Genomic DNA, 15874 nt, shown 5'->3' with positions numbered 1-15874 from the left:
ATAAAAGGAATCCAAATCGGAAATGAAGATGTAAAGCTGTCACTGTTTGCAGATGACATGATACTATACATAGAGAATCCTAAAGATGCTACCAGAAAACTACTAGAGCTAATCAATGAATTTGGTAAAGTAGCAGGAGACAAAATAAATGCACAGAAATCTCTTGCATTCCTATTCAGTAATGATGAAAAATCTGAAAGTGAAATTAAGGAAACACTCCCATTTACCACTGCAACAAAAAGAAAAAATACCTAGGAATAAACCTACATAAGGCGTTAAAAGACCTGTATACAGAAAACTATAAGACACTGATGAAAGAAATTAAAGATGACACAAACAGATGGAGAGATATACCATGTTCTTGGATTGGAAGAATCAACATTGTGAAAATGACTCTACTATCCAAAGCAATCTACAGATTCAATGCAATCCCTATCAAACTACCAATGGCATTTTTCACAGAACTAGAAAAAATTTCACAATTTGTATGGAAACACAAAAGACCCCGAGTAACCAAAGCAACCTTGAGAAAGAAAAACGGAGCTGAAGGAATCAGGCTCCCTGACTTCAGACTATACTACAAAGCTACAGTAATCAAGACAGTATGGTACTGGCACAAAAACAGAAATATAGATCAATGGAACAGGATAGAAAGCCCAGAGATAAACCCACGCACATATGGTCACCTTATTTTTTATAAAGGAGGCAAGAATATACAATGGAGAAAAGACAGACTCTTCAATAAGTGGTACTGGGAAAACTGGACAGTTACATATGAAAGAATGAGATTAGAACACTCCCTAACACCATACACAAAAATAAACTGAAAATGGATTAAAGACCTAACTGTAAGGCCAGACACTATCAAACTCTTAGAGGAAAACATAGGCAGAACACTCTATGACATAAATCACAGCAAGATCCTTTTTGACCCACCTCCTAGAAAAATGGAAATAAAAACAAAAATAAACAAGTGGGACCTAATGAAACTTCAAAGCTTTTGCACAGCAGAGGAAACCATAAACAAGACCAAAAGACAACCCTCAGAATGGGAGAAAATATTTGCAAATGAAGCAACTGACAAAGGATTAATCCTCAAAATTTACAAGCAGCTTATGCAGCTCAATAACAAAAAAACAAACAACCCAATCCAAAAATGGGCAGAAGACCTAAATAGACATTTTCCAAAGAAGATATACAGTTTGCCAACAAGCACATGAAAGGATGCTCAACATCATTAATCATTAGAGAAATGCAAATCAAAACTACAATGAGATATCATCTCACACCAGTCAGAATGGCCATCATCAAAAAATCTACAAACAATAAATGCTGGAGAGGGTGTGAAGAAAAGGGAACCCTCTTGCACTGTTGGTGGGAATGTAAATTGATACAGCCACTATGGAGAACAATATGGAGGTTCCTTTTTTTTTTTTTTTTTTTTTTGTGGTACGTGGGCCTCTCACTGTTGTGGCCTCTCCCGTTGCGGAGCACAGGCTCCAGACGCGCAGGCTCAGCGGCCATGGCTCACAGGCCCAGCCGCTCCGCGGCACGTGGGATCTTCCCGGACCGGGGCATGAACCCGTGTCCCCTGCATTGGCAGATGGACTCTCAACCACTGCGCCACCAAGGAAGCCCTGCAGGTTCCTTTAAAAACTAAAAATAGAACTACCAAACGACCCAGCAATCCCACTACTGGGCATATACCCTGAGAAAACCATAATTCAAAAAGAGTCATGTACCACAATGTTCATTGCAGCTCTATTTACAATAGCCAGGACATGGAAGCAACCTAACTGTCCACTGACAGATGAATGGATAAAGAAGATGTGGCATATACATACAATGGAATGTTACTCAGCCATGAAAAGAAACGAAATTGAGCTATTTGTAGTGAGGTGGATGGACCTAGAGTCTGTCATACACAGTGAAGTAAGTCAGAAAGAAAAAAACAAATACTGTATGCTAACACATATATATGGAATCTTTAGGGGAAAAAAAAGGTTCTGAAAAACCTAGGAGCAGGACAGGAATAAAGACACAGACGTAGAGAATGCACTTGAGGACACAGGGAGGAGGAAGGGTAAGCTGGGACGAAGTGAGAGAGTGGCATGGACTTACATACACTACCAAATGTAAAATAGGTAGCTAGTGGGACGCAGCTGCATAGCACAGGAAGATCAGCTTGGAGCTTTGTGACCACCTAGAGGGGTGGGATAGGGAGGGTGGGAGGGAGACGCAAGAGAGAGGAGTAATGGGTATATATGTATATGTATAGCTGATTCACTTTGTTACAAAGCAGAAACTAACACACCATTGTAAAGCAATTATAATCCAATAAAGATGTTAAAAAAAGCTATCCTCTGGTTGGAGGTATTGCCAGGTTCTAAAGCTGCCGCAGGCAAGCAAACTACCGATGGCGCTAAGTTCAAAGCTGCCAAATATCTTTCCCAAAGTCAAGTCAGGGAAAAGAAACGTCCAACAGTAAATGTTCCATCTCTCCTCCAGATGCAATAAAAGGAGGATGCTGAGGATCCATCCATACTTGCTCGTGCTTGGAGAGAGTTCTCGCTGCCTACCTTCCATCCCAGAGGAAACTCGCTCCTCTCCGCGAGAATGGGCACAAGAGATCTCCAAATTTCAGGGATCCCGCTCGGGGTGATTGCTCTCCCTTTATCATTTTCGGTCAGATGAAGGAAAGGGGCGACATCACCCCCCCGCGGAGGGCGTGCGCAGCAGCTGAGGTCGAGGGGGGGGCGGGGTCGGCCAGGAACCCCTCCGCCGGAGCCCCGGGCGCTACCCGGTCCTCCTCCTCCGCGCCGTAACTTGCTGCATCCCCGCTGCCCGGCACAATAGAGGCTCCGCCCTCCCTCCGCGCCAGCGCTTCGCGGCGCAGTCGCCCAGCAGCCCTCGCAGCTGCCCGCCCCACACCCCCACCGGGTCCCCTTGCGCCCCCAGGCTCCCAGCCACCCGCCCCCGCGCGCCCCGCCCCGCCCGCCTCTGCCGGGACCCCTTCCTTCCACCTGAGCCCTCTCCAGAGGACGGCGCGCTCGGCGAGCCTTACCACCTCCACCTTCCCCGTCACCTCCTCCTATCCTGCGCCCCACTCTCTACCGGGGCGCACGGTCGGGGCTGATCGCGTTGGAAAGGAGATGACCAGGGTCTCTAGGGAGCATCTTCCCGCCCCGCTCAGCCGCACCCAGCTTTGGAAGGCGCTGTGAGCAGCCACTCTCGGGCTCCAGCCAGACACCCTCTCGCCTTAGTCCTTGCCGAGACACCCCCCCTCCACCCCACCGGACCCCAGCCATTCTCCGAAGGGGCCGAGCTCCCTCTTGTCGCGTCCCTCATGGCCAAGTCTTTGCGGCTAGCTCTCTGCTTCGCTCTGGTTATGGCTCTGGGCTGGGGGTACAGCACTCCCCCGACTGGGACGACCGAGCCCCCAGATGTGCAGACGGTGGCGCCCACGGAGGACGAGACTCTGCAAAACGAAGCGGACAACCAGGAGAACGTTTTATCTCAGGTAGGCTGCGAGTCCCATGCTCCCCCCTCTTGCCCTGGGTAGTGGCAAGAGCCTTAAGATGGTCCTTGCTGAAGCGTTCGGAAGCAGCCTTTCTCCCTCCATTACCAAAGGGGAGGGCACTTTTCCTTTATCAGAATATTTTCTTAAGCAAATGGACATGGGTCCTCCTCTCAAAATCATAGGGTCTTTCAAAGTTACAGAATCAGGAGAAAGGAGAGGAGAAGGAAGGGAAGACACCACACAACTCCCTGAGAAGAAGAAAAAAAAAAAATCAAAACCTTTTGGTTGAAGGGGTGTAGAAAGTGTGGCCATCTCTTGTCTGTGTGGCTGGTTGTCAGAATTGGAATGTGAAAACAGGCAGGCATGCTGGACAGGAGGCAGATGGCGTAACCCATGGGGAGATAGTTCATTGCTCGGAGTGAGACACCCAGGGAGAGAACAGAACAGCAACAAGTGTGAGGAATATGAGATGACCCCCAAACAGAGGGACTGATGGTAAGTCCCCCCCCATATTGAGAAGGTGAAATGGAAATGCAGATCCAGTCAGGTCCGGCAGACGCTAGTGGGGAGGGGAGGGAGTGACAGCTGATAGGGACAGGATCTGTAACGTATCCTTTTATGAAGTACTTTCACTTGGTTTATTTGACTCGATCCCCGCACAATCCTTATTCCCATTCTATAGTTAAGGACCATAAGGCTTAGAAGAGTAAAGGGCCCTAGAGATGGGTAGAGCCAGGTCTTCTGACAATCTCACGGTTGTCCCAACCCAGATCTCGTGACTGTAAAAGACAGTTCTCTCTAGAGTGTTTATTTCATGCTTTCCAGAGCCTGCATGATGATTGTGTGGTGGGTGTCGTCATAATCCTAAGGATGAGGGATGGCTGAGAAAGGGTTCCTATAGTGCTGCCGTACCTCCACTAAGCCTTGGGACTGGGATCCTTGGCTCCTTTCTGTAGAAACACTTGGCATTTATCAAGCACTAGTCTCCTCACCCTTCCTTTAATAATTATGCTAATACGTGCCCTGTACTCACCCATAACCTCACACTGACCCCCAAAGCGAAAAGACATATAAATCCTTCACATTGGGGCTCTGGAGGACCATCAACAAAAGCCTTCCTGAAACCGGAGCCTCCTGATAGGAAGGAATCCACCCAAGCTCTCAGAGCAGGGATATGTAGGAATCTAGGCAGAGTCTCAGGGAGCAGACAGCTACGATTTACTCTCAGCACATAAAGACTGGCCAATTAAGTCACCCTGAACTACACAGCTCCTTCTTCCACTGGTCCATTCTGCATTTGACAACAGTCCTAAAACAAATATTAGTGTTAGCAGAAACCCAACCCTTGTAAAAAAAACATAACGAGACTTCTTCCCCCCTCCGACAGCATCCCAGGAACATATCCACTCCAACAAGCTCAAAGCTTGCCTGACAGGGTCATTAGTCAAATGAAGGGAACCCTTCTCTGTGCCCACAAAGGGAGCCCTAACTTCAGGGATGTAGGATGTCTTGGAGAGGAGCTGGGGAGGAGCCTTTTCCCCAGCAAGTGCCTAGGATCGTGGTTCCAGAAAGCCTGCTGTTATGTGTTTTCCTGCCTGGGGAGGCCGGCGGGGACAAGCACTCAGAAGGAAATGTTTAGCGCTGTAGAAGCCGCAAGTGCTGCCAGTTCGCTCTCCTGGCTTTGTCTTGGGGTTTGGGTGCAGAAGCTATTCTAGGATCCGTATGAACCCTTGGGCTGAGTAAACCTTACTGACGTTTGGATCTGTCTCTCTCCTCCCAGTTTCTTTTCTCCAAATCTAACCCATCCTTTGAGACCAGATCAGATGCCATTTCCTCCAAGAAGTCTTCCCTGGTGCCCGGCTAGAGACACTCTCTGTGGCCCTCTGTTTGAGCTCCCGTTGCACTCCCACTTCAGGGGGCCTTAATACTCCCTAATTGCTGTGACTGTTATTTCTATATCTCCTGCACTGTAAGCTCCTTGAGAGCAGTCTCTCTGTCTGGCCCATTGCTTTGCCTCTCACAGCACCTAGCTCAGTCCCAAGGTGGCACTCAATAAATGGTGAATGAATGAAGGAGGACAGAAGCCAGTAGTCTTGAAATTGGAATGTCAGTTTTCCAATCCCTCCATCAATCCCTTCTCCTTTCCTTTTTCAATCTAAATCTGGATTCTAGCTAAGGCAAGGACTACCGGAAGGATGACAGGGCTCATTTGTTTTTTTCCTTTAAATGATGAAAGGCTAAGGCCCCCTGAGAAATGCACAGCTTTCCAAGGTAAACAAAGAGAGCTGAACTCTGAGTGCCTCCCAGGAAATGCTAGAGTCAGCAAATTGTGTTGCGATGACCTTTTCAACTCCACATCAGAGCTGTCTGAGGTCTCTGGCTAGCAGGACACCTGACAAAGTGAACGGAGAGCCTTCTTCAGGACCCTAAGTGATGCCTGTGTTTGCACACCCTCAACCTGTTCTCTCTCTCTTTGTCTAGTTGCTCGGAGACTATGACAAAGTTAAGGCCGTGTCTGAGGGCTCGGACTGTCAGTGCAAGTGTGTAGTGCGACCCCTGGGCCGAGACGCCTGCCGAAGGGTCAACGAGGGGACCTCCAGGAAGGAAGACTTCTACACTGTGGAAACCATCACCTCAGGCTCATCCTGCAAGTGTGCCTGTGTTGCACCGCCATCCGCCCTCAATCCCTGTGAGGGAGACTTCAGGCTCCAGAAGCTTCGGGAGGCAGACAGCCGGGACTTGAAGGTAGGACCTGGTGTGGGTTGATGCCTGGGTGAGAGGGTGCCTTAGGGACCCATGCGTCTGGCAAGGCTGTTGCTGGGGATTGTAGGCCTCTGAGTAAGTGGGCCCTGTTTTAGCCTTTAAAGGAGGTCAGACCCTGGCCTGAGAGTGTTGCGTGTGGACCCAAAGCTGATGATCTGACCAACTGGTCGTTTGCCACTCTAACGTCTGAGGGAGATGCCTAGAGCAAAGCGTGCCCGCCTCTCTCACGGAGCCAAGGAGGCTGGGCCTGGGAGCAGCTGCCAGACCCAGCCGGCCGAAAGAGCTCAGCATTCTTCTCCAGGAGAGTTACTGCCACGATTTGCTGTCAGCACAGGAGGCACCCCAAAGACACACAGAGAGAAGTGAGCCTTTAGTCTTCATTGCAAGGGCTGGGTGACCCAGAGAAGAAGAGGCCTGGGGCCTGCTCTAGGTCCAGTCATCAAACTTCAGTCCTGTAATTCTGGTCCACAGGATGGGGAAGCTCAAGCCCTACCTGGGGCGGCCCAGTGGGTCAGCTGAGGGCTTCATCTCATCCTGTCCTCCCCTCTTCATCTGCAGCGTGGGGTCGTGGGACGAGCTTGGCTTGGAGTCAGACTTGGGTTCAAATCAGTGCTCTGCTACTGCTTGCTCTGTGATGCTACTCAAGTTACTCACCTGATCTGACCTCAGTCTCCTTGAGTTAAAAAGTAGGAAGAATAACATCTACCTTTGGGGGTTGTTTTGAGAATCGGTGAGATGACAGCTATTGAGTACTTGGCACAATACCTGACATATAGTTGAGGCTCAGTAGACACTATTTCCATTAATGAATGACCATGTAAAGTGCTACTGCTGTGCCGGCAGCTGGTACACACTCGGTAACTGGTCATCATTGATATTCCTTTAAGCAGAGTAGGGTTTACCAATAAGATGAGTGTCCCAGGATTCAGCCACATCACTCAGAACTACAGCTCTGCCGTGAAACAATCTCTGAACCAAAGGCACAGTTACCCAGTTATAGGACTGGATTCTTGGGGGATTCTGAAACAACAGTACGCAAAATTTTAGGAATCAGAAAATCATCACAGTACATATTAATCAGCTACCCTCCCTTGGCCTTTACCCAGGATTCAGCTATCTTCCTCTGAGGGGGAGGAAGGAGATCTTCTAAACATGAGCATTTCATACGCTGAATTCTTCATCTCATAGAAAAGCTGTTATTGGAGGAGCAGAGGTTGCACAATAGTGTCCAACAAACTCTTCAGGGATGGTCCTTGGCAGGGAGGCTCAGTTTAAGCATCTCTCATCTGCTTCCTTAACCTGCACTCTGCATGCCCTGGATGTCACCAGCGCCTCAGCCACCTTCCTCCCAGTGGCTCTGTACTGGCAGGAAGGACAGTGTTGAAAAAACTGAGAGAGCTGGGTACCCTTTGACAACTTGCCGCCTCAAAGGTGGGCCACTGGGTCTCTTTTACCCCAGGGGCAGTTTTGCTTTTAGTGCTAAGGAAAAGCTTGTTGGTGTCTTCCAGGGACTTCAGCAGACAATGCATGTGAGTGTTTCAGATCACTTGTTGTGGGCCAAGTACTGTACTAGGTATCATGGGTAATCAAAGATGAAGATGACATAGCACTACTTCCAAGGAGCTCACAGTCTAGTATGAAAGACAGACATGCATGCCACTGATGGACTTAGTAAAAGAAGTATAAACAGTTCGGCGAAGCTGTCCAGACCTCAGTTGACTTGTTCTTGTAGGATTCTCCCATTTTCTTACCCACGTATTCCAATAGACAGAGTACACCTACACCATTGGGTCTGCTTATGTGCCCACCCACACAAGTGCTGGTTTCTGAGGGCCACCTCTCAACTTCTGGCTAGTGGCTTCCCTGTCCAGCCTCCAACATGGAGATCTAAAAGGAAACGTCTCCCTCTGGACCTGTCTGCCCCAGCCTTGGACTAATTAACGCCTGCCTTTGTTTCATAGCTCTCCACCATCATAGACATGCTGGAAGGAGCTTTCTACGGCCTGGATCTCCTGAAACTGCATTCGGTTACCACCAAACTGGTGGGGAGAGTGGACAAACTAGAGGAGGTAAGGAAGAGTCTGGGTTTCCATATCTTTCTCTTGATCTGGCCCCAAAGTGCATCGAACTTACCATACACTTTTCTTCAGAAAGCATGTACCCTGGCTGTGTTTAACCCATTATTCTTTGGAAAGAAAAAAATATACACAAAACATAAAACACTCATGCAAAATCATGCCAAATTGTGGGTGACAAAGAGAAATAGTGAAATGTAAATACCTTCCTTTTTCATAGATAAGAACCATATAATCAATGTATATCTATTTTCCCCTTGACTTCCAGGGAACTCAGAGTTAAATAAAATGTAAAGGTGCCGTAAGCATCTTACTTCCAGTTTTAAGATGGAGTCATGTCTCTTCTGGGTATATGTTTGTTAATTTCTCTTTTAAAAAATTGTTTTGGTACATGCCTCTGTGTGTGTGTGTTGGGGGGGTACTCCATCTCAAATCCATTCTAGAGAAAGAAGACATAAAAATGATTACTAATAAATAATATTCCTTCTTGCAAAACATTCAGCCACAGGAAGAATAGACTAGTCATTTAATTTTCATAGACAGAGGTACCTCATTTGTATGACTGAGTTCTAGAGAGATGCATAGCTGGAGCTATGGTTTTCAGCTGGTGTGTGATACGATGATGGGAGATAAAAGTCATTATAAACAATCATGTTGACATTGTTCTGTTGCTGTAACGCTTTCACATAGAAATAAGAAGTCATTTAGTTATCAGAAAAAGAATGATCATCATTCAGCCTGATTGGTAAGAAGCTTATGGATGTTTCTTCGACTGGCATCCAGCTCTGGAATGGATACTTGAAACAGTGACTCAAAGAGCTGCTGCTTCAAGTAGAAAACTATTTAATTTTTAGAATTTTTTTAAACATTTTTTATTGGAGTATAGTTGCCTTACAATGTTGTGTTAGTTCCTACTGTACAGCAAAGTGAATCAGCGATACGTATACCTACATACCCTCTTTTTTGGATTTCCTTCCCATTTAGGTCACCACAGAGCACTGAGTAGAGTTCCCTGTGCCATACAGTAGGTTCTCATTAGTTACCTACATCATACATAGTATCAAAAGTGTATATATGTCAATGCCCGTCTCCCAGTTCATCCCACCCGCTCCCCTTCCCCCTTGGTGTCCATACGTTTGTTCTCTATGTTAGAATGTTAATATAAGAGGTAAATTTAGGACTTCCCTGGTGGCGCAGTGGTTGAGAGTCTGCCTGCCGATGCAGGGGACACGGGTTTGTGCCCCGGTCCGGGAAGATCCCACATGCCGCGGAGCGGCTGGGCCCCTGAGCCATGGCCACTGAGCCTGCGCATCTGGAGCCTGTGCTCTGCAAGGGGAGAGGCCACAACAGTGAGAGGCCTGCGTACCGCCAAAAAAAAAAAGAGGTAAATTTAATAAACATATTAATATATTCCTCCTGAAAAAGTGGGCTTTTGTGGGTCTCTCATGGAGGAGCTGAGGTTCCCTGATGGGTGATTCGTAGGTAGGATGAGAAAAAAGTAAGGATCTTTAGTGTGGCAGAAAGGGAACTCGCTGTACTAGGAGTCAAGACAGAGTGAATTACTCTTTGTTTGCAAGCAGCCATATCTCACTTTCTCCATCTGTGAAGTGGGAAAGGTCCCCTACCTACTTTGTACGATTGCTGAGGAGATAAAAGTTGAGCTACTCATTTTGGAAACACTTTGAAATGCTAAATAAAACAAAGCACTCAGGTTATGACCAAGGAGTGAGTGCGGGCAACTGTCCCTCTGTTGCTATGCCAAGAGAACTGGGACAAGGCTGATGAAACGCTGTGGTTTCAAGGATTGATTTCAGCACACTCCCTACACTCCTAAAAATGTTCCCAGAAAGTGAACACCGGATCCTTCTCAACCCACCCTTAGCCTTAGCTCCCCCGGTGCTGGGATGAAGTGTTTTCTGAACATGGCCATTTGCTCTGGGAGGGTTGGTAGGTCCACAGTCATGTCAGTTATGAGGTCTAATGAGCGGGGTCAGGACATTGGAGCCCAAGCTTGTAGGCAGATCAAGGTGGCCAACGGGATCATGGCAGTCCACTCTTATCACCCCAGTCTTCCTGGAGGGGCTCCCTAAGAGAATCAGGCCACTTGGCATCTCGGGTCTCTCCTTTCCTGACGTTGACAGCTGGAATGATGGGATTCGGAATGGTCAACACCATCCTACTACCAATGGACTTCACGTGGGCTTGGGATTCTTTCTGCTATTTAAAACCACCTTCTGATCCTTTCAGATGGGTTCAAAAGGAATTAAACCAAGATCCCATTGGACCTTCAAAGTTGGAAAGTGCCTGTCTTTCTCTTGGCCCCTAGAACCATCCAAATGTGCAATGCCCCTTTAAAAAAAAAAAAGATTGATTTTCTACAGGAACAGGGGTGACAGCCACCCCTTCTGCCTTTACCTGACCTTGGCAGCCACATGTTTTTCATTCTGTCTGGAGAACACAGCCTGGGAAGCATAGCTCTGGGGGTAGAACACAGTGTTCACGAGGCCAAGGTCAGGCACTCGGCCTCTGAGAAGGCCAGTGGGCTGAGCTTTGTTCAAGGCCTATAATGTTTCCAGCCTCGTCTAGCAGCTGAGCCCTCCCTGCTGGCAAAGGGAAGGAGTGTAGATGAATTTGGTGCAGTGCCACTACCCAGCATGATGTATCTTCTGTGCAGTCATACAGTCACTGGGTTTTTGCCCAAACCAACCTTAGTTATATCGAGAGCTACCTCTTTTTCAAAACTGTGGAATGATTAGTAGCAAAAACTGGACCTTTATAATAATCATCACCATCATCCCTTATATTTGTATAGCATTTGTGGTTTTAAAGCATCCCATATACATTTCGCTTATTACTTCCTGTGAGCTGGACAGGATTTGAGACCCAAGGAAATGAGATGACTTTCCTTCAGTCCGAGTGCTAGTGAAGTATAGGCTGGAGCTCAGGCCTCCTGGTTCCTGGTTCCTCAGAGCCCTTTCTAATCAACCTCATAAGTTTCTTCAAATCATTGCTGGCCGCCCTGGGAGCATCAGTTTTTCCTAACCAGAACTTACAGCAATAGCTCTTCCAAGGGAATTTCTAGGCAGAACCATGGCCATACCCCATAAATCCTGTTAATAGGATTAAAGTTAATTTAGAGAAGGTCCCATCCAGTGAAAGTTTCCCCACACAGGCACCCCAAGATGACAGGGTGCTTTGGTGTGACAACAGATACAGATGGGTCTGGGCCCTGGGCCCACAGACCAGAGCAATGTCTCTCAGCTTCAAGTCCAGCCACTCGTCTCCTGGCTCTCGCTGGCTGACTCTGTCTGCAGTCTGCATGCAGTGAAAAGGCAGAATGTTGGGTAAATGGAAAAAACACTCCTTCTCCAGCCTGGCTCTGCAGGAGGAATGGGAGTGAAACTCTGCTCCTGGTCTTTGAATATTCTTGAATCCCAAAGAGAGCTCTTTGGAGGTCAGACCAGACAAAAGGGTCAAATTGGAGGGACATCTTGCCCAGAGTAAGATCAGTACTTGGCAGAAGAAGTAGGCACGCACATGTGTATACATTCACCTCAGCTATGTAGGAGGATGTAAGAATGGAAACTCCATTTGTAGATGAAAGAGGAAGAAAGGAGAGAGAAATGGAATCTGAACTGTTGAGAATCTCACCCTTGGTAAAATCAGCTCTGGAAGCTCTTGTTGGTGGAGTGATTTTGGTTGAGCTTCTGTTTTAAATTGTGAAAAATAACACATGTATAGAAAAGTGCATAAACAATGACTGTACAGCTTAGCAAGTTATCATAAAGCAAATACCCATGTAACCAGCACCCAGCTCAAGAAACACCCCAAAAGCCCCCCACATGTCTTCTCCCACTCACATCCCCCCCGAAGGGAACCTCTATCCTGGCTTTATGTTAATCATCTTCTTGCTTTTCTTTGCAGTTTCATCACCTAAGGATGCATCCCTAGATACAACAGTTTTGTCTGGTTTTGAACTTTAAATATGTAGACTCCTACAGAAGTGTGTGTCTGTGTGTGCACGTTGGGCTTCTTCCACTCAACTTAATGTTTTTAATACTCACCTATGTCATTTTTTGGCTTGTAGTTCATTCATTTTTATTCCTGTGTAGTATTCTAGTGTGAGATTATACCACAATTTATTGATCTGTTCCACTGATGGCGGATATGGGGGTTATTTTTAGTTTTGTAATTCATAGTAGCCCCAGGGGCATCCCTCTATAGGCACATCCTGTACGTGCATACATTTCTCTGTGATGTGTAAGTAGGAATGGAACTACTGGGCTGTTAGTTATGCTTATCGGCAACTTTAGGGGATACAGCCGACCTTGCACAGCCACATGTTTTCTCATCTGTGGATTCAACCAATTTGAGTTCACATGGAATTCAACGTTTATAATTACTTGGATGTGACTGTGTACACATGTGCCTTTGTATATGTGTGGGTGTATGTCCCAGGCTCTTGAAATAGATGCATGCCTACAATTTGGTTCAACCACAGAAATTTTGGGGGGATCGAAAATATTCCCCCCCACGTTCCAGAAAGCACCAAAAAGCACAACTTGAATTTGCTATACACCAGCAACTATTTCCATAACATTTCCATTGTATTAGGTATCATAGGTCATCTAGAGATGATTTAAAGTATACAGGAGGGTGTCTTCAGGTTTTATGCAAATCCTACACCATTCTATATAGAGGACTTGAGTGGGTTCTGGTATCTGTGGGGAGTCCTGGAACTCATCGCCTGCAGAGACCAAGGGGCGACTGTATTGCCAGGCTGTTCTCCCACGTGGTAGTACGAGTTCATGTTGCCTCCAGCAGGGTGTGAACGCGCCGCACACATTCTTACCGAAACTTGGTATTGGCAGACTTTCTAATTTTTATCAATTTGGAGCACGTATCTTAGCGGGACCCTTTCACTGTGTGCCACAAACTTAACCCCCCAAACCGCTTTCCTGTTCCCCTAGTGGAGTCCTGAAACCGCACGGGCATTCCTGTAGAACTTGTCCAAGTAGAAGTAACATCCAAGGTAGTCAGTGGTCCAAGAACCTTCTATGTGGTAGATCCAGGCTGACACTCTTCTGAAAGTGGCTGGGAAAGGAAAAGGGATGCAGGAAGGACCGGTATGTATTGGAGCTGGGGTGGGTGTAGGCACAGAATATAGGTGCCAGGAGAGATAGGAACTAGAAGTCTAGAAGGAAAATCTGTAGCTTCCAAAGGCAAAGGCAGACCCTATTCATTACATGTAGACCTGTCGTTGGCACAGATTCAGCTCAGAAGACTTTTGCTCTGAGCGCTGAATGCACCCAGAGACACAAAGACTTGTAGGCTGCCCAGGCCAAAAAGTGGATTCTGATGACAGCAGGACAAGAGGCAGAGGTACAGGCCTAGTACCACGTACTGCTTCCAGGAGTAGATTTATTATCCAAGTAAAGAAAAAGACAGACAGAGGGCCAGGTCGTTAAAATAATTTATTCTAGCATCAAGGCTTTAGTTGAATTAAGTCATGCCCATAAAAATTGCAAATCTTTGTGAAGAAATGCCCTACCTCCACTTAGCTGCAGTACAACTGGCAACATTTATAATTACTTGGATGTGACTGTATACACATGTGCCTTTGTATACACGTGGGTGCATATCCCAGGCTCTTAAAATAGATGCATGCCTACAAGCTTCCCAAAGTGTGATTTCTGTTGCCCAAGTGTGTGTGTGACTCCTTTTCTCTCACACCTACCCGCCGGAGTTTGCAAACCCCATCCGTGAGTACAGATGGCATCGTGGAACCTTGTGTGTCATCTGAAGCTTTTTCTTCTGATACTGTTGCGTCCAAGTGGGATTTAAAGTCTACAATGGATTTACCAGACCCAGAACTGGCCCTCTCCCCAGAATGCGCTGGCACAAGCACTACTGAGGACTTCTGCCCCAGACGTAAGGATTTGGTGGCCTTTGTGTTTCTGGTCTGGAAGGCAAGATCAAAGGATCATTCCTGACTCTGGGGGATATATCTTTTTACCAGCTAACAGGAAAATGTAATTTTTGTCTGTGCAGGCCTGGCCATGGGTTAGGGGACCTGTCTCTTTCCACGCCTCTCCTCTCTGCCCTCCCTCCACTCACATCAAGACACCCCAAGTGCTTACTCTCTCTCCTGATCAAATCTGCACTCACAGAAGGGTTTGCTGTCAATCGTTTCACTCTCCTCCTTACTCAAGTGCAGCCTTGGAGAGGAGTGTCGCTCCCCCTGTCTGACCATAATGTCCTCATCTGTGAAAAGGGAAAGGGTTGGAGATAATATTTCTAAGATACATTTCAGCTCTAACGTTATTTAATTCGGTTTACATCTTAGTATGGGTTCAGGTCAATATATAACCTCTCCTGGGTTTTACATATACTTCAAATCTAATCTGTCACTGTGGCGTGAAAGCTTTTCTTCTTGGCTAAAGGGATGTAAGGTGTGAGCCTCAGCCCTCCGTCTGCTGGCCTGGGAATAGCTTGCAGCTGCCGGGATGTGAGGGAGCGTGTGGTTGTACTGTGGGGTTCATCATCAGAGGCCTGGGGGCTTCTTGCTCTTTACTTTTTTGACTATCTTCCAGGCTCTGGACTTCCTGAGGACAGCCTGGGTCTAAGTCATCTTTGTTTGCCAAAGTTTAGCCCAACGTGGATGTGGACTAGATGCTCAACAGCTGTTAGGTTGGGGGAGTGACTGAACACGTCAGCTGGCCGCCCCCTGCAGCCAGGTGGGCCTGCCCTGTGGTCAGGGTTTGTGCTGTGTCCTGCCTGTCCTGTCAGCTGCGGCGCCAGCTGTTTCTAGCTGCTCTCCCCATCCAGCTGTCTTATAGGGGCTGGAGACAGCTGTCGCCTAGGGTGTCTGTCCCAGGCCACCTGGTCCTAGTTGTGTCATGGAGGGTTCTGAGGGGGGAAGGGCAGGGCGAACTATGGGAACTCCGAGCCCTCCCACCAGGTCCGATTACTCGCACACTATCTCACTTCACTCCCACAAGGAACCGTGCTCCCTCTGTCCTCAGGCTTGCCGTCTGCCTCTGAGCCTTGTGCTCATCCAGCCATCTACTAGTGGGGGCGCATGCCTGCTGCATGACTTGGGGCCATGGTTTGGCTCAGCTGCAATCTTGCTTAGTCTCCTTCTACAGGAGTCTCTTTACCACACACCAGCTCTGGGTCCTTGCCTTCTTCCCTGTCCCAGCCACGCCAAACCTTAGCTCCCCTCCCCTTTTCCACCTGTGTATCTGCTACTGAGATCCCACGAGTCCGTCCCACTCCACCTTCGGCGACGCGTGTCAAGCCCTGTTTTGTGTGCTGTGCCACATACAGCTCTTCATTCGTTCTCCAAACCAAGCCTGGTGAGGTAGGTATCATTATTCCTTCCTCCTCGAACTGATGGGGCCTGGAGTGTTCCCATCACTTGCCTTACGTAGTTACGTAAAACCAGGTAGTGACTGTGGTGTAGGTTTCATACCTGGTCTCCAGAGCCAGCACTTCGGCCACCACACCTCGTTCC

The 15874-nt window shown here is 47.5% G+C and overlaps 1 protein-coding gene across 4 annotated transcripts in view; it reads left to right on the top strand.

Annotated features, from left to right (window-relative positions):
• The first annotated feature begins 2881 nt into the window (after positions 1 to 2881).
• Positions 2882 to 15874, top strand: part of OLFML2B (olfactomedin like 2B) — a 41467-nt gene continuing 28474 nt past the window's right edge. For 3 of the 4 annotated variants that reach the window (XM_079913770.1, XM_079913769.1, XM_079913768.1), the window contains exons 1-3: positions 2882 to 3520; positions 6002 to 6265; positions 8245 to 8352. In XM_079913770.1, the coding sequence (XP_079769896.1) occupies positions 3347 to 3520; positions 6002 to 6265; positions 8245 to 8352 (546 nt within the window). In that variant the 5' untranslated portion in view covers positions 2882 to 3346. Of the gene's footprint in view, positions 3521 to 3952; positions 4016 to 6001; positions 6266 to 8244; positions 8353 to 15874 lie in introns of those variants that run through there. The other variant, XM_079913771.1, reaches the window with a different exon arrangement.

The sequence above is a fragment of the Stenella coeruleoalba genome, assembly GCF_951394435.1.
Source record: "Stenella coeruleoalba genome assembly, chromosome: 1".
NCBI classification, from domain to species: Eukaryota; Metazoa; Chordata; class Mammalia; order Artiodactyla; family Delphinidae; genus Stenella; species Stenella coeruleoalba.
The sequence above is the reverse complement of the archived record's forward strand: the minus strand, read 5'-3'. Positions and strand labels throughout refer to the sequence as shown.